The 22,924-nt window shown below is 45.0% G+C and overlaps 1 protein-coding gene across 2 annotated transcripts in view; it reads right to left on the bottom strand.

Annotated features, from left to right (window-relative positions):
- Positions 1-22,924, bottom strand: part of LOC139385000 (spondin-1-like) — a 138,669-nt gene that overhangs the window by 95,096 nt on the left and 20,649 nt on the right. For both annotated transcript variants that reach the window (XM_071129968.1, XM_071129967.1), the window contains exons 3-6: positions 18,879-19,012; positions 13,469-13,542; positions 12,916-13,038; positions 2,628-2,776 (exon numbers count right to left, since the gene is read on the bottom strand). In XM_071129968.1, the coding sequence (XP_070986069.1) occupies positions 2,628-2,776; positions 12,916-13,038; positions 13,469-13,542; positions 18,879-19,012 (480 nt within the window). The remainder of the gene's footprint in view (positions 1-2,627; positions 2,777-12,915; positions 13,039-13,468; positions 13,543-18,878; positions 19,013-22,924) is intronic.

Consider the following 22,924-nt stretch of genomic DNA (forward strand, 5'->3'; position numbering starts at 1 on the left):
GGATGTCTTGGATGATGGTGTTGATGTGAGCCATGACCAGCCTTTCAAAGCACTTCATGGCTACAGATGTGAGTGCTACAGGGCGATAGTCATTTAGACAGGTTACCTTGGCATTCTTGGGCACAGCGACTATGGTGGTCTGCTTTAAACATAGGTATTACAGATTGGGTCAGGGAAAGGATGAAAATGTCAGTGAAGACACCTGCCAGCTGGTCAGCGCATGTATTAAAGCGCTGCATTAAGGCCTGCAGTGTGAACAAGGCTTATCACCATGGGATCTGGTGACAGCCAATCGCGTTTACTTTCCCCAGCAGTCTCCACTGAAAACAACAGGCTACAGAAATCATCTCTCTCTCTCCTCTGCCATGTAGAGTACTGTGCAATATTCCATATGTAATATTTTCACATCTCCCCCAGGAGAAGGTAATGGTTTGATCCTGTTGCTTTCTACCTGGTTTAAATTGAGGTCTGTTCAGTGGGTGGGGGGGATTGGATCATTTACCACCCCCCACTGGGCTAATATTCTACAGAGAGCTACCTAGAATATCAATGTAAGCCTACTGTAATAGCTGACACAAGTGGGTGAAAAGAACTATCCACCATTTTATGTCATCAATTATCTTGTCACTCAACAGTACTGTAACTACTCTGCACTGTAGAGTTAAAACTGACGCCAACCTTGCTTTGCAGCCATCTCTCCATAAATCCTCTATTTGCTCTAATCATTTGGAGAAGGTCCAGGAGGACTAATACAGATACCATAGCAGACAGTATTGTGGATAATACAGCCTTGTGGATAGGTGGCGGTGATGACGCACAGAGCCCAGCTCTCACAGTGTGCTCTCATTATGTGCCGTGACTCCAGGTCTTCAATATTACCCTACAATAATACACTCTATGGGCCCATCTGCTACACACTAGCACAGGCTATTTAAAGAGAAAGAGAGAGAGAGAGAGAGAGAGAGAGAGAGAGAGAGAGAGAGAGAGAGAGAGAGAGAGAGAGAGAGAGAGAGAGAGAGAGATTGTACAGAAAGAGAAGAGGTTTGGAGAAGAGAGTTGGGGCGAGAGATGGAAAAAGTAACAAAGGGAGTGGGAGAGTGTGAAAGACATGCAAAGACATAGAAATATGGTGAGAAACTGAAACAGGAAGATTTTTACTAGAGGTAAAATTGCTAAACTATATTTTCATATTTAATATTTTTGAACAAGAGAGAAGCTCTCGTACCTACGAACATGAATGTATCTATTAACCTTGCATGAATGTGAACTTCCTAGGATTTGAGGTCATCACCAGTTGCACGGGACATTCTCCTAACATGGGCTAGCTGGCTAATGTTAGCTAGACAGATAACTTGCTAAATAGCTATTTTCGCAAATGGACTTAATGACAAAAAAATATGCACAAATGTTTGTCTCTACATTAACTAAAATATTCCTCTCAATTGTACATATTTTTGCTCGACTCATTATGGCGTTATAACTACTTACATTTGGTTCCACCGTAATGTTTTGTCAGCCATCTTTGTTGAAGAACGCTACCAGGGACGGGTGGCTCGCATCAAAATTCGTCATTGGAACCACTCGATATGATTGTTCATATAAAAACGTTGGGACCCAAATGCATAATGAGTGTTCTAACTCCCTCTTGTGGTGGTCTGGAGCAATGCAACCGTGACGCTGGGTACCTCTAAGTCCTGCGGTGCAAGCTCGCAACTTTTAAAGGAGGAACCACCGTAGACAATTAAGCAGACCATTAACCAACATTTGCAATGATCCTTATAGTACAGATGTTTCTTTCATTTAGGTCATCGCTTGTGGAAATCATTATGCAAAAAGTATTGAATGCTTCAACACACTTTGTAAAAGATTCCATGTTCCAATTCCATGGCTTTATACTGTAAATACCAAGTAGACACTATCTACTTTGAATATCCAGAGGACGTAGATAATGCAACAGTGTCCACCATGCATTTCACAGCTATGAAGTATAAAACCACATAAAGGGGCAGGTTGAGAGACTTACTGAATGTAATTAATTAAAGTACTCTGTAGCTCACGGATCGATCAGAACGCCCACTGAGATATGAAAACTCCATTACTTACTGTACTGATACCACAGCCACCTGGATTATCCAGAGAGTAGAGCCATTGGCTGGCCCATATATATATATAATTACTAGAATGGGAAAAGACCCTTAAACCAAGGCAAGTTGAACAATGACTTGAATGGGGATGGAGATTGAAATTATTTGTATGAGTTTGCCATCCTTGACCTTTATAAAAGACTCATAGATCATCCACTGCAGTAGCAGTAGCACTACCAACATGTTTAGAATGGATTCTCAAGCTTTCAACCACATTTGAACATCATTGCTTCCCCAATCAGAATACAATGCTAATCTGGACTCCATTTGAGGATGCAGTGAAGCATAACCAGAGATCCGATGATCTTGGTCAGATAAAAAGTGACATAATGTAGCGACCTTAACCCAACACCCAGAACATCAGCAAGGGATGCAGATCTCTTGGCGTAACTTGATAAGGTGTTGGCTTGTCAATCGTTGGACCTAAAATGTGCTGCAATATCAATAGCAAGTGTATTTGCATAAGGCCATGCCAAGTCTTACCTTCTGCCTGATCTCTTCCTCCATGGAGACAGGTGATCCCAGCTCGGCCACCTTCTTGATGCCCTCGCTGGCGTAGCCACCATACTCCCACAGCACGTAGTTCTTAGAGTGGGACGCTCCGATGATGGCCGACCAGTGGTTAGCACGCCCTGGTGAGGTTAAGAAACAAAACAACACCAGAATTATCATAATCTCTTACAATCCAGGAGGCAGGCTGGCCAAACATTTTTGCCAGTGAAAGGTTTGCACCTATTCCCATTCCACAAGGCATAATATATATAGGTAAAAAAATAAATAAGATTAATGTAAGGTTACGGAATGTTCTGTTTCTTATTCACTTTGAAAATGACAGATAATGATTCATATAGAAGTAATGTACGTATCCGATCGTGACACAGTAATTACAGTATTATATTACAGATTTTTTTTTACTTCAGAGGCTCAGTACCTAACTCTCTCTGTAGACATTTACGCTAGATTGCAATGAACAGGTAGAATTTATCACGCTCCTGCCCCCAATGAAATACTGACCAGTAGCATCGGAAAACCACAAGGCTGATGAATGTAAAAAAAATACTTATTTGAGTGTAAGAATAGTAGGCTAGACCATCAACATTAGTTTTCCATTCATACAACATGTCGGTAGACAGAAGACAGTAGATTTGCAGTGGTAAACAAGGAAATATTTGATTTCAGATGTAGAGAATTATTGTCAAATAGAAAAATCGCACTTAGTCTGCTCATGAAGTAGGACTATGTTGTTCTGATGATAATACCAACCAGAGGGTGAAATCATCTGATAACCTTGACATCTATGTTAGGGAGCGGTAAATCGCTGGTCAATGTTGGTTGCAATTGAGATTAGTTGTGCGGGTGACTTTAGTGTGTATTGATGGTTTAACAAGAGATCAGCTGGCGATAATCTGGTGGCTTTCGATGGTTGCAATTGGTCCGTACAGCCTATTACAATGTTCAGAGAGACACAATAACGAGCTGTACAAGGCTATAAACAAGTAGGAAAACTTATATCCGGAGGCTGCTTTTCTGATTAACGGCACTTTTAACTCCGTGTCATTAAGACACATGATGCCCAACTTCCATCAACGAGTCTCCTTCGCGCCACTAGGGGCGATAAAGCCTTAGACCACTGTTATTCTATCCACAAGCAAGCATACAAGGCCCTGTCTCATCCGCCATTCAGCAAATGAGATCATGACTCCGTACAACTGACTTACCTAGTTAAATGAAAATAAATAAACATCGCAGACAACCCTGAGGCTACGGCTGAGGACTGGAACAAATATGAGAAATCCTGCTATGACCTCCGCAGAGTAATCAAACAAGCAAAAGGACAATATAGGAATATGGTGGAATAATATTACACAGAAGCTCAAACACGAAGTACCGGTTGAGAAATGGTGACCAGAATCAGATACTATGATACAGCGCTGATTGGAATATGTTTCGAGACTCCGTCGATAAAATCAACAAGCTAACCACGTCCGTCACCAGCTTCAATAGGAAATTAATCTGTGACATTGTCCCCACAGTGAAGGTTCGCTGCTTCTCCAATCAAAAGCCCTGGATTAACACCGAGGTTGGCGCTAAACTAGAGGTCAGGGCTACCACACACAAGGCTATCGCGCCAGAGTGGCGCAGCGTTCTAAGACACTGCATCTCAGTGCTAGAGGCGTCAATACGGGCCCTGGTTTGATTCCAGGCTGTATCACAACCGGCAATGATTGGGAGTCCCATAGGGCGGTGCACAATTGGCACAGCGTTGTCCGGGTTAGGGTTTGGCCGGGGTAGGCCGTCATTGTAAATAAGAATTTGTTCTTAACTGACTTACCTAGTTAAATTAAAATAAATAAACATTGCAGACAACCCTGAGGCTTCGGCTGAGGACTGGAACAAATATGAGTAATCCAGCTATGACCTCCGCAGAGTAATCAAACAAGCAAAAGGACAATACAGGAATATGGTGGAATAATATTACACAGGCTCCGACGCCCGCCACATGTGGCAGGGGCTACAGTAAAATACGGATTACAAAGGAAGACCCAACCGTGATCAGCCAAACAATGCCTCTCTACCAGACAAACTCCATGCATTTTATGCATGCTTCGTCAATAACAACATTGTGCCGGGTGTGAGTGCCGCCACCATTGCTCTCTGAGGCTGAAGTGAGAAAGGTCTTTAATCAGCTCAAAACCCGCAAGGCCGCGGAGCCTGACGGTATTCCATGGCATGTTCTAAGAGCATGTGAAGAACAGCTGGAAGGCATATTCATGGTAATTTTCAACGTCTCCTTGTCCCAGTCTGTAATCCACATGTTTTAAGATGACTACCATCATCCCTGTTCCTAAGAACTTCTAAGAACACCTAAGAACTCCTAAGAACACCTAAGACTTCATGCCACAATGACTACTGCCTCCCTCTGCAAGTGGATCCTGGACTTCCTGACGGGCTGACCCGAGGTGGTGAAGGTAGGCAAACATCACATCCGGGGGGGATTGAGAGCTTCAAGTTCTTTGGTGTCCAAATCACTAAGGACTTAAAATGGTCCACACACACCTCAGGAGGCTAAACATGTTTGGCAAGTGCCCTCAAATCCTCCAAAAGTTCTACAGATGTACAATTGAGAGCATCTTGACTGACTTCATCACTGCTTGATATGGAAATAGCACCGTCCTTGAGCGCATGGCCGAACAGAGGGTGGTGCGGACAGCCCAGTACATCATTGGGGCCAAGCTCCCTGCCATCCAGTGTGAAAAGAAGGCCTGAAAAATTGTTAAAGTCTCCTACCAGTCAAGCCATAAACTGTTCTTTCTGCTTCCACACGGCAAGCAGGACCGGTGCATCAAGTCTGACACCAACAGGCTCCTGAACAGCATCCAAGCCATAAGACTAGTAAATAGCTAACTAAATTGCCACACGGACTCTCTGAGTTGACCCGTATTTTTGCACAGTCTCTATGCACACTCACAGTGCCCTCCCTACACACTCACACACACTGACACTCCAACACAGACACAAACACTCACTTTATAATTTGCTCACACACACATAATATGCACAAACATGTATACTGACTCCACACAATTATCATATACACCGCTACTACTCTGTTCATCATATTGTAATGGACACGATGGGAGACAGAGAGCTGGTTTCAAGGGCAGGGTGCAGCAGGTGTTTAATTTTAAATGACCACAGGAAGAGGCTGGGTCCAGGGGCAGGCAGAAGGTCATACACAGGGGGTCCAAAAGGCAACAGTACAAGCAGGGAAAAGGCTAGTAATGTTATCCGGGAGATCAAGCAATAGGTTGATAACAGGAAATCCGATAGGCTAAAGTACAGGCAGGGAATAGGCAAAAGGCGTCGTTAGTGAGGCAGGCCAAAACTATCATACACGGGAGGATTACGTTAGGGGAAAAACAGAGCTCCCAATAGAAGTGTGTCACAAATCAAACAATACCTCACAATGATGGGGTACAAATAAATAGTGTGTGATAATGACATATAGGTGTGTGAACAGGTGATCAGAATTCAGGTGATTGGGATCTGGAGGGTGAGCTGCGTTCTAGGGATCTATGTGTTTGAGATTGTGAGCTGGAAAGTGAGCTGCGTTCAGGGGATCTACATGTTTGAGAGTGTGAGTTGGAAGCAGACGTTACACATATATCATGATACTCAGTCACCTTACCCCTATACATATCTACATCTATCACTCCAGTATCCCTGCACATTGTAAATACGGTACTGGAACTGACTGAACCTGTATATAGTATGCTTACTTACTTTCTTGTGTTCTTCTTATTTTTATTTCCTGTGTGTCTTTTTCTACCTTATGTTATTTTTAGTGTTACATTGTTATTGATTACTACGTTGTTGAGTTTAGCGCTTGCAAGAAAGGCCTTTCACTGTACTTATTCACGTGACATTAAAAACTTGAAATAGCATACTGAGTTTCCAAATATAAAGTCAAAACTTGATCTGCTGATGCAATATATTGTCCTCTCTTCACTTCCCAAGGTCAAAGACCTACAAGTGGATAATTGTCTTCTTTATTACTACAAAATAAACTCATATCCCACTTCCTCATCCCTCCCTCCTCTCCTCGTCAAGAGCAACTCACACATATTTGTATTTATTTATTTATTTCACCTTTATTTGAACAGGTAGGCAAGTTGAGAACAAGTTCTCATTTACAATTGCGACCTGGCCAAGATAAAGCAAAGCAGTTCGACACATACAACGACACAGAGTTACACATGGAGTAAAACAAACATACAGTCAATACAAATAAGTCATAAGTCATACAGTAGAAAAATAAGTCTATATACGATGTGAGCAAATGAGGTGAGATAAGGGAGGGAAAGGCAAAAAAAAGGCCATGGTGGCGAAGTAAATACAATATAGAAAGTAAAACACTGGAATGGTAGATTTGCAGTGGAAGAATGTGCAAAGTAGAAATGAAAATAATGGGGTGCAAAGAAGCTAAATAAATAAATACAGTAGGGGAAGAGGTAGTTGTTTGGGCTAAATTATAGATGGGCTATGTACAGGTGCAGTAATCTGTGAGCTGCTCTGACAGCTGGTGCTTAAAGCTAGTGAGGGAGATAAGTGTTTCCAGTTTCATAGGTTTTTGTAGTTTGTTCCAGTCATTGTCAGCAGAGAACTGGAAAGAATAATTGGTTTTGGAGGTGACCAGAGAGATATACCTGCTGGAGCGCGTGCTACAGGTGGGTGCTGCTATGGTGACCAGCGAGCTGAGATAAGGGGGGACTTTACCTAGCAGGGTCTTGTAGATGACCTGGAGCCAGTGGGTTTGGCGACGAGTATGAAGCGAGGGCCAGCCAACGAGAGCGTACAGGTTGCAGTGGTGGGTAATATATGGGGCTTTGGCGACAAAACGGATGGCACTGTGATAGACTGCATCCAATTTATTGAGTAGGGTATTGGAGGCTATTTTGTAAATGACATCGCCAAAGTCGAGGATCGGTAGGATGGTCAGTTTTACGAGGGTATGTTTGGCAACAAATTGGAAGCCAATTCTAGATTTAACTTTGGATTGGAGATGTTTGATGTGAGTCTGGAAGGAGAGTTAACAGTCTAACCAGACACCTAGGTATTAGTAGTTGTCCACATATTCTAAGTCAGAACCGTCCAGAGTAGTGATGCTGGACGGACGGGCAGGTGCAGGCAGCGATCGGTTGAAGAGCATGCATTTAGTTTTACTTGTATTTAAGAGCAGTTGGAGGACACAGAAGGAGAGTTGTATGGCATTGAAGCTCGTCTGGAGAGTTGTTAACACAGTGTCCAAAATATTATCGGAAAGTCTTTGTTCAGCAAAGGGAGGCTCTATCTGACCACTCAAATCCTTCTGTCTCATTTCCTTTTGCAATTTATAACACTCCTCTGGCGTGATGGGGTGTACACAGACACACACAAATAGGGGAAGTGGTTACTACAAACTCACTAAGGTTATTCCCTCTATATACATCAGAACTGTATTCAATCTCGATCATATACACTAATGTTCCACAGCCTATTTTCATGTTCTCTAAAAAAACTCCTTTCATCTATTTCTCTTTCTCTCAGTATAATAACAGTCTTGCTGAATTTCTGGTCTTGTCTGTGTTCTGTCTTAACAGCAACGTGATTGCTCATATTGCTCATATTTCAGCTTTGTGTGAGTCTGGTAGAAATGCTTTTGAGAACCCATATCCACAGTAGACATGAAATGACACTTGGGCTGTGAATCCTTAGATGTAACATCAAATCCATCGAAACCACAGGGCAATTCTCTTGTACACTTAGCCACCTGAGTACCAGTCATGGCTATCTTGACTGGGCTCTCTCTCTCTACCTGTCTCTCTCCTGAGTGTCTGAATGGGTTCAGGTAACCAGGAAACCTGCTGGCTAACTCCGCTCTCCACAGATAATGGTTGAATAGCTTCTCAGTGGTGTATTACTTATTAAAAACTGGGTGGTTCGAGCCCTGAATGCTGATTGTCTGACAGCCATGCTATATTAGACCGTATACCATGAGTATGAAAACCCTTAACACCCCGGCAGTCCTACAATCTAAGCTAGATGCCCTCAATCTCACACAAATCATCAAGGAACCCACCAGGTACAACCCTAAATCTGTAAACAAGGGCACCCTCATAGAAGTCATCCTGACCAACTGGCCCTCCAAATACACCTCTGCTGTCTTCAACCAGGATCTCAGCGATCACTGCCTCATTGCCTGTATCCGCTACGGATCCGCAGTCAAACGACCACCCCTCATCACTGTCAAACACTAAAACACTTCTGCGAGCAGGCCTTTCTAATCGACCTGGCCCGGGTATCCTGGAAGGATATTGACCTCATCCCGTCAGTTGAGGATGGCTGGTCATTCTTTAAAAGTAACTTCCTCACCATTTTAGATAAGCATGCTCCGTTCAAAAAATGCAGAACTAAGAACAGATATAGCCCTTGGTTCACTCCAGACCTAACTGCCCTCGACCAGCACAAAAACATCCTGTGGCGGACTGCAATAGCATCGAATAGTACCCGCGATATGCAACTGTTCAGGGAAGTCAGGAACCAATACACACAGTCAGTCAGGAAAGCCAAGGCCAGCTTCTTCAGGCAGAAATTTGCATCCTGTAGCTCTAACTCCAAAAAGTTCTGGGACACTGTAAAGTCCATAGAGAACAAGAGCACCTCCTCCCAGCTGCCCACTGCACTGAGGCTAGGTAATACGGTCACCACCGATAAATCCATGATTATCGAAAACTTCAACAAGCATTTCTCAACGGCTGGCCATGCCTTCCTCCTGGCTACTCCAACCTCGGCCAACAGCTCCCCCCCCCCCCCCCCCCCGCAGCTACTCGCCCAAGCCTCTCCAGGTTCTCCTTTACCCAAATCCAGATAGCAGATGTTCTGAAAGAGCTGCAAAACCTGGACCCGTACAAATCAGCTGGGCTTGACAATCTGGACCCTCTATTTCTGAAACTATCCGCCGCCATTGTCGCAACCCCTATTACCAGCCTGTTCAACCTCTCTTTCATATCGTCTGAGATCCCCTAGGATTGGAAAGCTGTCGCAGTCATCCCCCTCTTCAAAGGGGGAGACACCCTGGACCAAAACTGTTACAGACCTATATCCATCTTGCCCTGCCTATCTAAGGTCTTCGAAAGCCAAGTCAACAAACAGGTCACTGACCATCTCGAATCCCACCGTACCTTCTCGGCTGTGCAATCTGGTTTTCGAGCCGATCACGGGTGCACCTCAGCCACGCTCAAGGTACTAAACGATATCATAACCGCCATCGATAAAAGACAGTACTGTGCAGCCATCTTCATCGACCTGGCCAAGGCTTTCGACTCTGTCATTCACCATATTCTTATCGGCAGACTCAGTTGCCTCGGTTTTTCTAATGACTGCCTTGCCTGGTTCACCAACTACTTTGCAGACAGAGTTCAGTGTGTCAAATCGGAGGGCATGTTGTCCGGTCCTCTGGCAGTCTCTATGGGTGTGCCACAGGATTCAATTCTCGGGCCGACTCTTTTCTCTGTATATATCAATGATGTTGCTCTTCCTGCGGGCGATTCCCTGATCCACCTCTACGCAGACGACACCATTCTGTATACTTCTGGCCCTTCCTTGGACACTGTGCTATCTAACCTCCAAACGAGCTTCAACGCCATACAACACTCCTTCTGTGGCCTCCAACTGCTCTTAAACGCTAGTAAAACCAAATGCATGCTTTTCAACCGTTCGCTGCCTGCACCCGCACGCCCGACTAGCATCACCACCCTGGATGGTTCCGACTTAGAATATGTGGACATCTATAAGTACCTAGGTGTCTGGCTAGACTGTAAACTCTCCTTCCAGACTCATATCAAACGTCTCCAACCTAAAATCAAATCTAGAGTCGGCTTTCTATTCCGCAACAAAGCCTCCTTCACTCATGCCGCCAAACTTACCCTAGTAAAACTGACTAGTCGATCCTCGACTTTGGGGATGTCATCTACAAAATAGCTTCCAATACTCTACTCAGCAAACTGGATGCAGTTTATCACAGTGCCATCCGTTTTGTTACTAAAGCACCTTATACCACCCACCACTGTGACCTGTATGCTCTAGTCGGCTGGCCCTCGCTACATATTCGTCGCCAGACCCACTGGCTCCAGGTCATCTACAAGTCCATGCTAGGTAAAGCTCCGCCTTATCTCAGTTCACTGGTCACGATGGCAACACCCACCCGTAGCACACGCTCCAGCAGGTGTATCTCACTGATCATCCCTAAAGCCAACACCTCATTTGGCCGCCTTTCGTTCCAGTTCTCTGCTGCCTGTGACTGCTTGGAGACTTTTATCTCCCTCACCAACTTCAAACATCTGCTATCTGAGCAGCTAACCGATCGCTGCAGCTGTACATAGACTATCGGTAAATAGCCCACCCAATTTCCCTACCTCATCCCCATACTGTTTATATTTATTTACTTTTCTGCTCTTTTGCACACCAGTATCTCTACCTGAAACATGACCATCTGATCATTTATCACGCCAGTGTTAATCTGCAAAATTGTAATTATTCGCCTACTTCCTCATGCCTTTTGCACACAATGTATATAGACTCTCATTTTTTTTCTACTGTGTTATTGACTTGTTAATTGTTTACTCCATGTGTAGCTCTGTGTTGTCTGTTCACACTGCTATGCTTTATCTTGGCCAGGTCGCAGTTGTAAATGAGAACTTGTTCTCAACTAGCCTACCTGGTTAAATAAAGGTGAAATAAATAAAAAATAATATATATTTTTACTCCTCTAATTACGTTGGTAACCAGTTTATAATAGCAATAAGGCACCTCAGGGGTTTGTGATATATGGCCAATATACCACGGCTAAGAGCTGTGTCCAGGCACTCCACGTTGTGTCTTGCTTTAGAACAGCCTTTAGCCGTGGTATATTAGCCATATATACCATACCTCCTCGGGCCTTATTGTTTAACTATAGTCACACAGAGAGGGAAATAAAGCTGTGCATGTGACGATGGCGGGAGCGAGGAGAATAAAAAACCTGCTAGCCTGTTTTAGAGTAACCAACATCAGAATGTATGTTATCGGCCCTTCACGTGTGCCTCTCCTCTGCTTGAAGGACGAATGGACGCCTTGTAAAAATATCAGCCTGACGTGACATTGTGCTGTATCTTCTTCTCTCTCTCCCTCTCTCTTTCTTCTCTCTCTCTCTCACTCCTGCTGCTAGCAGTGAAGAAGCAGACACTCACAGACCATCATGACCGTGGATAGCGTGTGAAAAACATTGCTAAAACCTCTTTTAGCAATGGTTCTATCTGTGTTTGATTGACAGTAGTTATAGAAAAAACACAGGTACATTAACAAATAATTACCAGACACTAATGATGCTTGGGGAGGAAGTTGTAGATGGTGATCTGCTGTATGTATGACAACCAGGGATTGTTACCTTGGCTATGACTTTGTGGTGGTGAGGAGAACTCAATTATAAAAACCACAAAACCAATTATGGGTTTCCTAAGACACAGAGTGGACATGCATAAACAGCACGCACGCACGCACGCACGCACGCACGCACGCACGCACGCACGCACGCACGCACGCACGCACGCACACACACACACACACACACACACACACACACACACACACACACACACACACACACACACACACACAATGTAACACAGACAGACATCCACACAAACAGAAAGACATACAAACAGAAAGATACACACAAACACATTCTCAAAAACATACACTGCTGTCTCTCCTAAGCCAATAAATGAGGGTGTCACTCGATCTACACGTTTATCTTACTGTGGGACTCCATGTTAATCATTATATTGATCTGGGCTGTGAGAGAGAGGAGTGTCTTAGAAGGAGGGAAGAGTCCAGTATCCCCATCTCCATTCACACCCTGCCTGCCTGCCTGGCGAGGAGTCAGGCTCAAGGTTATACAGTGTAGCACCACAGACTGAAGCCCAGGGCCAAGCTGGGGTAGGAATGAGACAGGGGCACAGCTCCCTGGGGAGAGAGTATCCTGGGGTGACCATGGAGGTTGTAGTGTCCTCTGTAGACTGTGATGCTAGGTACTTGAACAGTATTGCAATTTTATGAGTAAAGGGGTATTTTTCACGTAATGGAGGCACCAACTAGTGTAGCCCTGGGGTGAAATGGGGTACTAACTAAAGTTGTATTTCTGGGATTAAATGGGGTATGTGCCTGGGTAATTTGGAAGTTATGGGGTACTTACGAGGGTAGTCTTTGGGGTGCACCTTCTCTGACCAGTTGCCATAGAAGGTGACTCTGTACTTAGCTGTTCCACAGGCACAGCAATCCAGCAGAGGCTTCTCTGTGGTCTCCCCATACAATGACTCTGAGAAGGGAGAGAAGAGAGTGAGAGAGAGTTAATGGAGGAGAGGGTGGGAGGAGGGGCTTTAGGGGTGAGGGGGTGAGGGAGTGAGGGGGTGAGGGAGTGAGTGAGTGAGTGAGTGAGGGAGTGAGTGAGGGAGTGAGGGAGGGAGTGAGGGAGGGAGGGAGTGAGGGAGGGAGGGAGGGAGGGAGGGAGGGAGGGAGGGAGGGAGGGAGGGAGGGAGGGAGGGGTAAAGCTGTTCTTGTGATCAGTCTCCATAAATTCTCTATCCAATGTCATGCACAGCTTGGGAGATACAGCACAAGCGTAAACATCCTGACCCAGTAAGGGAAGAGAGAGTAAGACAGGAGATGCTGAGATATAGTAAGGGAGAGAGAGGAGGAGTGGAAGACATGTAGCGCCCTTTACTGCGTCTCAGTAATGGAGGACATACCTTTCTCACACATCCTCTTGGTGAGAGAGCCTTCATCCTGGAAGTAGATGATCCTCTTCTGGACAATGCTGGCCCTGCAGAGAAAGAAGGAGGAGGGGAGGAGGTGAGAGGAGAAGAGGAAGTTTCAGGTTATGAGAAAGGAGATTAGAAAGAGGTTAGAAAGAGAAAGCAGATGAAAAGTGAAAAGATGAGGGTAAAGTGGAGATGAGGGTTGAAAGAGATGAACAGAGGAGAAAAGACAAGAAAGGATGAGAGGAGTACAAGGCAGGAGATGGAAGACAGGTGGAATAAGGGAGGAAAGAAGCAGGAGATGAGAAAGAAGAGAAGAGTTAAATACTCATACAGTACTTTTAGCACAGGGAGTAACCGGGGAGTAATGTTGAACTCAGGATGAGTGTTGAGTGTCTGAATGAATAAAACCTGGGGAGGAAGTGTTCTTGTGCTTCCAGACAGGTCTGCCAGCAGGTCTGAGATCAGCTACTAGAGCACACAGGGGTGCTGAATCACAGGCACTCTCAGACCGGAGGGATTTGCTAGCTCTTACAGAAAGTATTTATTAACATAAAGACTTGTATTTAGCAGGAGAGAGATGCGGTTGGAAAAGAGATTGAAAACCTAGAGAGAAAGAGAAAAGGGAGAGAAAAAAGTCAGAAAGTAAGCTTCGCTTTTGAGAAACGATCAAGAGTGAACGAGCACACACACACACTCAGGCGAGAGGAACTACAGTGTGTCAAAGATAAGACTGAGTGACAGGCCAAAAGTTAAGTTTCCCAGAGCTAAAGTCCTGCTCCGGGTCCTGGCAGAGAGACTGTTCTGATAGAGCTGTCTGGGGACAGAGCCACTGAGTGCTGGGTGGACACAGGTCTTAGTGGGGCCTTGACATGCAAATCAGACACAAACAAACCCATTCAAGGACCAGAAGGGGGCCCGCATGTGGGCCAGAAACAATCGCAACCAAATTACTTTCAGGGCCCAAAAGCTGTCACAAACAAACTCCATTTAGGTGCTGTGCATTACATCAGACTTGGCCTCCCACAACAGGCTGCAGGTTTCCATGGTGATAGTGGGCAGAGGGTAGCAGCAGGGTGTAGGTTCTAGGCTCTGGACTGTCTGGGTTCTGGGTCTGGTCCAGGTGGTTCCTGTCCAGCTGGACTGTTTATGGAGCAGGAGTCTGAGCTGGGCCAAGCCCACTGCTGTCATTGTGCTCTCCCACATTCACAAAAATAAAGAAAGAGAAAGAGGGAGGGAGAAGAGCGAGACGAGACGTAGACGTAGAAGAGGAAAGTTATGAAGACAGAGAGATGTACTATATGCTCATCTCAGGAAGCCGTGGTAGTGAGGAGGAGAAACGGCACAAAGAAAGAGAGATACAAGACAAGGACAAAGAAGACAAATCATTTCACCTTATGCTTGAAGGACACACTTCAGATGAGCTGCTTTGGAACAATACATTATCTCTCAATTCTGATGGGATTCCAACCTATTCCCCAAGCAAGCCTCCTACTGCTAGGGCCTTGCGAGTGGCGCAGCAGTCTAAGACACTGCATCGCAGTGCTAGAGGCGTCACTACAGACCCGGGTTCAATCACGGGCTGTTTCGCAGCCGGCCGCGACCGGGAGACCCATGAGGCAGCGCACAATTGGCCCAGTGTCGTCCAGGTTAAGGGAGGGTTTGGCCGGCTGGGATGTCCTTGTCGCTTAGTCCTCTAGTGACTCCTTGTGGTGGGCCAGGAGCATGCACGCTGACTTCGGTCACCAGTTGTACAGTGTTTCCTCTGACACATTGGTGCGGCTGGCTTCTGGGTGGAGCAAGCTGTGTGTCAAGAAGCAGTGCGGCTTGGCACGTCCGTGTTTCGGAGACGCATGGCTCTCGACCTTTGCCTCTCCCGAGTCCGTACGGACTATCAGGGGATTATGTTTGATGATCTAAGGGCTGGACCAGTTTCAGAGGACCAGTGGCAGAGGAGGCTGTGTCAGGCAGGCCGGCCAGAGAAGGGATGGTATCTCTATAGTGACAGCTATATGCCCCTATTAACATAACATAACTCTTTCTTCATCTCTCTTTTTCTCACCCCCTCTCTTGCTTTTGTTTTTTTTAGCAATTTTGTACTCTCCAAGGCACACAGCGAGACAGAGACAGACAGACAGAGAGGAAAGAGAAGAGAGCGAGAAAGAGAGAGAAAGAGGGAAATAAGAAGAGAAGAACACAACAGATCCCATCCAAAAACAAGGAATGGGTTTGGAAGGGGATAGTAGCAGGACATGAAAAACCTGTCTGAGGGGTGTACCTAGAAGTACAGAGGTGACAGGGGAACCCCACCCCAGGCGCTCCTAAACACACCGCCACCATATCTCTAATTGTTCAAACCTTAATTCAATCTCACCCCAATTTCAGATATCTCTCCCTGAGCGAACTGCTCACAAACTGCCTCACTAGCTGCCCACTTTCTGGGGCTGGCCAGGCAATCAGGCACAGTAATGCTTATTTAACATCCAATTTAAATTCTATCAATGAGATGCTATTAAAGCCAGACTCACTTTCCTGGCTCCACACCGCCAATGGTTATCGCCTCAAAAGCGCTCCGGTATGTGGGGTGGGTAGGAGTGTGTGTGTGTGTGTGTGCATGCGTGTGTGTGTGTGCGTGCGTGCGTGTGTGTGGCCAGGTCAGAGAGGGATAAATAAACATAGCTATTTGTTTACAGTTTGTTCCTTTGGGAAGGCACATACTGTACCAGTTTCATTGAACCATTCCTACTCATCTCACATGTAATAACTGCAGAGTTAGACTGCCATTCTCTCTGGGAAGGATTTTTTAATCTATGTGCCATTGTGTTCATGTCATTAAATTCCTAGAGATTTCAAATAGGTTTTGACACTATCATGTTCTGACTGTCAAAACTGTACTACACTTTATGTCAGGTGAACCTGAAAAATGTATAAATGAACAAAAATATAAAGATTCTACAGGGAGTGTGGTCCAGAAATCAGACAAACGTCTGTCCCTTTTTGACCCCCATAATCATGGTGAGCCAGATCAAACCACCACGCTCACTGTTTCCAGCCACCAGGAGACAGCAGCTACTCCTCAATTACAGCTAACCGTCAGGGAGGCGCGGCCGTCATACCACAGCCTCTCTAGCCACAGCACTAGAGGAGCTCTCAAAAACTCAGACGATGCTCTGACGATGCTCTGATCACTTTCCACACAGACACACTGAGCGACGATGACACTATACACAGTAATACACACAGAGTACAAATCTACACATGTTCAATTATGCTGTATTACACACACTCACACACCAACACAAACGCACACGTACATGTAAAGACACACAAACGCACACACAGACACCAGACACATGCACAGTCTGTTTTTCCATAATAGTTATTGCCAGAGGTGTCTGAGTTAACCAGGTTATTTGACAGGTAGGCAGACAGGCTGGCTGAGAGCGTTGAAATTAAAAACTCGTATCAATAATGAAATCCCCCATTCTCTGATGAAACAAATGCTATTGTAGCTGAGGAAAGGTGGGCAAGACACTCCACCAGGCTGGCAGCACCAGTCACGTTCAGTGTATATGGGGTTGTCATGGTAATAGAAGAGGGGGGAGCCACACGTAGGTTTGTGGGGATATATCTAATGGGGAGAGACCCATTTTCTTTCTCTGGTGATGATATCTCTGGGGAGATACCTCCTGCTGTACTGTGATTTATGGCCAGCTAGTTCAGGCTAGGTTGGTTGTTTTGTGCAGCTCCCCATTACCCAGTGCGGTGTAACATAAAAACGCCTGTTGGCATTAACCATATTTCGCTCTCCGTCCATTTGTTATTTAAGCTAGTAACATCACAATATCGGGAAACCCGTAAACAACACACTGTAATCAACCATTTCAGATTCAATGCTGCCTGCGTGTCTCTCTGTCTGTCTCTGTGTCTGTGTGTGTGTGTGTGTGTGTGTGTGTGTGTGTGTGTGTGTGTGTGTGTGTGTGTGTGTGTGTGTGTGTGTGTGTGTGTGTAGATGACCAATATGTGTTTGCATTTGTTTAGGCAGAGAGAGGAAAGAGGCTGTTGCTGCTTGGGCTCTAGCTAGAGATATACACCAGCTTCTCAATAATAATCAATCAGTATGATGTTTAGGGGTACACCTGCCCCACTTCACTGACAAAACTTTAATAAGTGTGATCACCCAGTAATACAACTTTCCAGTTTCCAAAAAACACAAAAACACTCAACTATGAACCTGTCCTCGCCTGGTGTCATCACTCTACAGTGAAAAACATGCTTCCCCACTGGACGTACCTTAGTATCACATCCCCACTCCCCAACCTCCACAAGTGACTATATCTCACTCTCTCCTCATCTCACATGCTGCCACTCTCTTTCCATTCATCTGTTCTCTCTACCTCTGTCCCCCACTCTCTGTCTCACCTCCTTTCTCCCAATAGATACAAGATAGCTGAGAGGTAAAGTAGGGGAAGATGCCTGCCTGTCTGGTTAGTGTGCTGTGGGAACAACAGAACTGCGCCCTGGTTGAGAAAGGCAGAAAGAGTGAAGCGGAAAAGGAGAGAGAGAGGGGAAGGAATGAAAAGGGTGTGTAGTAGCAAGAGAAACCGACAGAGAGAGAGGGAGGAAGAAAGCCAAAGAAAGGGGGAGTTCAGAGACAGAGACGAAGGCAAGGACATCTCATCACTCACTCTGACAGGCACATAATAACGTGCATTAATAAGAAATGCAAGCCTTTTTTTACGCCCCTACACACATAACAACGGCACAGTGAGAGATTTAAACGGGGCAGGAGAGAAAGTGACAGGCCAACTGAACTCTTTAATAATGCAGAGATTAGCATGCCATGTAGGGCACCACCCTATGTTTCTGTTCCTCTCGCTCTTCTCCCCCCACTGGGTACACACTGGTTGACACATGTGAGTACGATAATGTATGTAAACATGCCTGAGTGGTCCACATACAGCTCCTTATTCACAGTATACAATCAACCACACACTGGATTTGTGTCATAGTATGGTCACCAACTCTGGTCCTATACACAAGCTAAAGGTTGGGAATGTCTTGTTCCAGCCCAGCACTAACACACCTGGATGAACTAATCACCAAGCCATCAAAACATTGATTCGTTGAATCAGATAATATTACCGTTGGTCTGGAATAAAAGCCTCTAAACACCGTAGATCTCCAGTACCAACGGGTGGCGATCACATTTGGCTGCATCCCGATTCTCCACACTTCTCCCAAAGTGTGCACTTGCACATTGGATTGATGTAAGCATTGGCTGGAGGGAGTTTCCACTGTTGTTGCATCCATAATGGAGAGTATGCAGGACAAGTGCACACTTCGGGAGAGGGGTGGAAAATGGGGACACAGCCATATAGATCCAAGTACATGTACCTACTTGAGGGTGACACAACCAGAGGAGCTTTGGGGTGCTGTCCAGAACACATGGATCCTGGTGCGTCTCCGAGGGGTACTCTCTGTCACTGCCGAGGGACAGTTGATCATGAACTGTGTGTCCTCTTCATCGATGATCTGTATAACACATAAAAACAGACACACACACAGACGGACAGACAGACAGACAGACGACACACAGCACGGATTCGATTTAAATAAGGACAAGCAAATGAGGAAAGATAATGTAATAGTAATTGCATTGTACCTCATGTTCTCTCTGTATTATACCATACATTTCATTACTATGTTACCCTCTCTCAATGTGAGTTCAAGTGCAACTTCATTTAACTGCCATTAGCTCCCATTACCAGGCCTAATTAGAACGCTTCAATTAGACAATATCTAATTCATTAGCAGCATCTGTTCATTGCAAAGTAATAGTGCATTTTGCATTTCACAAATTATTTTCAATTAAATGAGTGCTGTAAATGAATTTGATCCATTTTAAGCTCCTTGTGTCGTTCTACAATATGACCATGGCTTGCGAAACTATTCCCCCCCCCTGCCATTTTTCTTATTTTGTTGCCTTACAACGTGGAATTTAAATGGATTCATGGGGGGGGGGGGGGGGGGGGATTGTATCATTGGATTTACACAACATGCCTACCACTTTGAAGATGCAAAATATTTTTTATTATGAAACCTACAAGAAAAAAAACAGAAAACTTGAGCGTGCATAACTATTCACCCCCCAAATTCAATACTTTGTAGAGCCACCTTTTTCAGCAATTACAGCTTCAAGTATCTTGGGGTATGTCTCTATAAGTTTGGCACATCTAGCCACTGGGAGTTGAGTTCTGGGATTTGACTAGGTCATTCCAAGACATTTAAATGTTTCCCCTTAAACCACTTGAGTGTTGCCTTAGCAGTATGCTTAGGGTCATTGTCCTGCTGGAAGGTGAACCTCCGTCCCAGTCTCAAATCTCTGGAAGACTGAAACAGGTTTTCCTCAAGAATTTTCCTATATTTAGTTGCATTCATAATTTATTCAATTCTGACCAGTTTCCCAGTCCCTGCCGATGAAAAACATTCCCACAGCATGATGCTGCCACCACCAAGCTTCCCTGTGTGGATGATGTTCTTGGGGTGATGAGAGGTGTTGGGTTTGTGCCAGACATAGTGTTTTCCTTGATGGCCAAAAAGCTAACTTTTAGTCTCATCTGACCAGAGTACCTTCTTCCATATGTTTGGGGAGTCTCCCACATGCCTTTTTGCGAACACCAAACATGTTTGCTTATTTTATCTCTGAGCAATGGCTTTTTTCTGTCCACTCTTCGGTAAAGCCCAGCTCTGTGGAGTGTATGGCTTAGTGGTCCTATGGACAGATACTCCAATCTCCGCTGTGGAGCTTTGCAGCTCCTTCAGGGTTATCTTGGGTCTCTTTGATGCCTCTCTGATTATTAATGCCCTCCTTGCCTGGTCCGTGAGTTTTGGCGGCCCTCTCTTGGCAGGTTTGTTGTGTTGCCATATTCTTTCATTTTTTTTATAACAGATTTAAATGGTGCTCCGTGGGATATTCAAAGTTTCAGATTTTTTTATAACCCAACCCTGATCTGTACTTCTCCACAACTTTGTCCCTGACCTGCTTGGAGAACTCTTTGGTCTTCATGGTGCCACTTGCTTGGTGGTGCCTCTTGCTTAGTGATGTTGCAGACTCTGGAACCTTTATACCGATATCATGTTTTATCTAGGTAAGTAAGTTAAGAACAAATTCTTATTTACAATGATGGCCAAGGAACTTTACAGTGATGGTTAACTGCCTTGTTCAGGGGCAACAGAGTTTTACCTTGTCAGCTCGGAGATTCAATCTTGCAACCTTTCGGTTACTAGTCCAACACTCTAACCACTAGGCTACCTGCCGTGACACTTACATTGCACACAGGTGGACCTTATTTAACTAATTATGTGTGAATACATATGCACGCACCACTTTTCCGTTTTTTTTTATATTTTTTTTTATAGATTTTGGAAACAATAATTATTTTTCATTTCACTTCACCAATTTGGACTATTTTGTGTATGTCCATTACATGAAATCCAAATAAACATCCATTTAAATTACAGGTTGTAATGCAACAAACTAGGAAAAACGCCAAGGGGGATGAATACTTTTGCAAGGCACTGTATGTCTGGCTGGTATGCAATGTAATATATTATGTTTGAATACATACATAAGTCTATCCTATAGTGGCTAATTGACAGCTGTACAGCAAATATAATGGTTTTTCACACACACACACACACACACACACACACACACACACACACACACACACACACACACACACACACACACACACACACACACACACACACACACACACACACACACACCTCTGTGTCACACACCAGTAGTTATACTGTAGGATCGATAGACATACTGTATGTGACCAGCAACAATTCTTAGCAAATTAATGAAGGGCTTAAGTGCCGTCCTTGAAGGGTCATTTTCAGTGTGTGTGCGCATTTTCAGCTCCAATTGCTTTTGGTGTGTGTGTGTGTGTGTGTGTTTGCATGTGTGTGGATGCGTGCCTGTGCATGTGGGTGCGTGCGTGCGTGTGTGTGCATGTTTGTGACAACATTCTACACAGTTCTATTTGACAGGAAGTGACATCAGGGCGATAAATACTCGGAACTCTCTCACTCATTAAAGCTGTCAGCGGAGAATTCCCTCAGTCACGCCATGTTATGAATCAGGTTACTTTGGACGACTGTGTATGTGTGTATGTGTGTGAGAGCGAGAGCGAGCTCTGGGATTGACTGGCCTGGCTGCGTCTGTATCCAGCCCTCTGAATCACACCCAGAGGTCACAAAACCCTTGCTGGGTTCCCATGGTTTCTGACAGGCATCCCTGGGGTGGGGGCTGACTGAGCTGACTGGAGACTGTGATGACCCAGTGTTCTCCCGACCCCTCCTGTCTCAGCCTCCAGTATTTATGCTGCAATAGTTTGTGTCGGGGGGTTAGGGTCAGTCTGTTATATCTCCTGTCTTATCCAGTGTCCTGTGTGAATTTAAGTATTCGCTCTTTAATTCTCTCTTTTTCTCTCTCTCTTTCAGAGGACCTGAGCCCTAGGACCATGCCTCAGGACTACCTGGCCTGATGACTCCTTGCTATCCCCAGTCCAACTGGCCGTGCTGCTGCTCCAGTTTCAACTGTTCTGCCTGCGGCTGTGGAACCCTGACCTGTTCAGCGGACGTGCTACCTTGCTCTTTTCAACTCTCTAGAGACATCAAGAGCAGTAGAGAAACTCTGAATGATCGGCTATGAAAAGCCAACTGACATTTACTCCTGAGGTGCTGACCTGTTGCACCCTCTACAACCACTGTGATTACTATTATCTGACCCTGCTGGTCATCTATGAACATTTGAACATCTTGGCCATGTTCTGTTATAATCACAGCCAGAAGAGGACTGGCCACCCCTCATAGCCTGGTTCCTCTCTAGGTTTCTTCCTAGGTTCCGGCCATTCTAGGGAGTTTTTCCTAGCCACCATGCTTCAACACCTGCATTGCTTGCTATTTGGGGTGTTAGACTGGGTTTCTGTAAAGCACTTTGAGACATCAGCTGATTTAAGAAGGGCTTTATAAATACATTTAATTGATTGATTGAAAGCATTAAACACCATCTGTGAAAAGCAGCAGCCATTCAACTGACCTATGGCTCTGACTGCATGTGTGTGTGTGTGTGTGTGTGTGTGTGTGTATTTGAGAGAGCGAGTGACGGAGACTGAGACCGTGCATTAGAGAATAAATGTGAGAAACAGAGAAAGGGGAAGACTGTTTTAGGTAGTCTGTTTGCTTGCAACAGCTGGTCAGACTTTAACAATAACATTCAACAACATTCTGCCCAAACTATTGTGGGCCAACATGAAAATTGATTACACGTTACACACACACGACAGCGTCTACTTGACGTACAGCTCATTTGAAATTTGAAAATGTGCTCCATCTCAGCTGTCTTTGGACAGCTCCAGACTCGATGAAAAG

Source organism: Oncorhynchus clarkii, chromosome 26 (assembly GCF_045791955.1).
Source record: "Oncorhynchus clarkii lewisi isolate Uvic-CL-2024 chromosome 26, UVic_Ocla_1.0, whole genome shotgun sequence".
Lineage (NCBI taxonomy): Eukaryota > Metazoa > Chordata > Actinopteri > Salmoniformes > Salmonidae > Oncorhynchus > Oncorhynchus clarkii.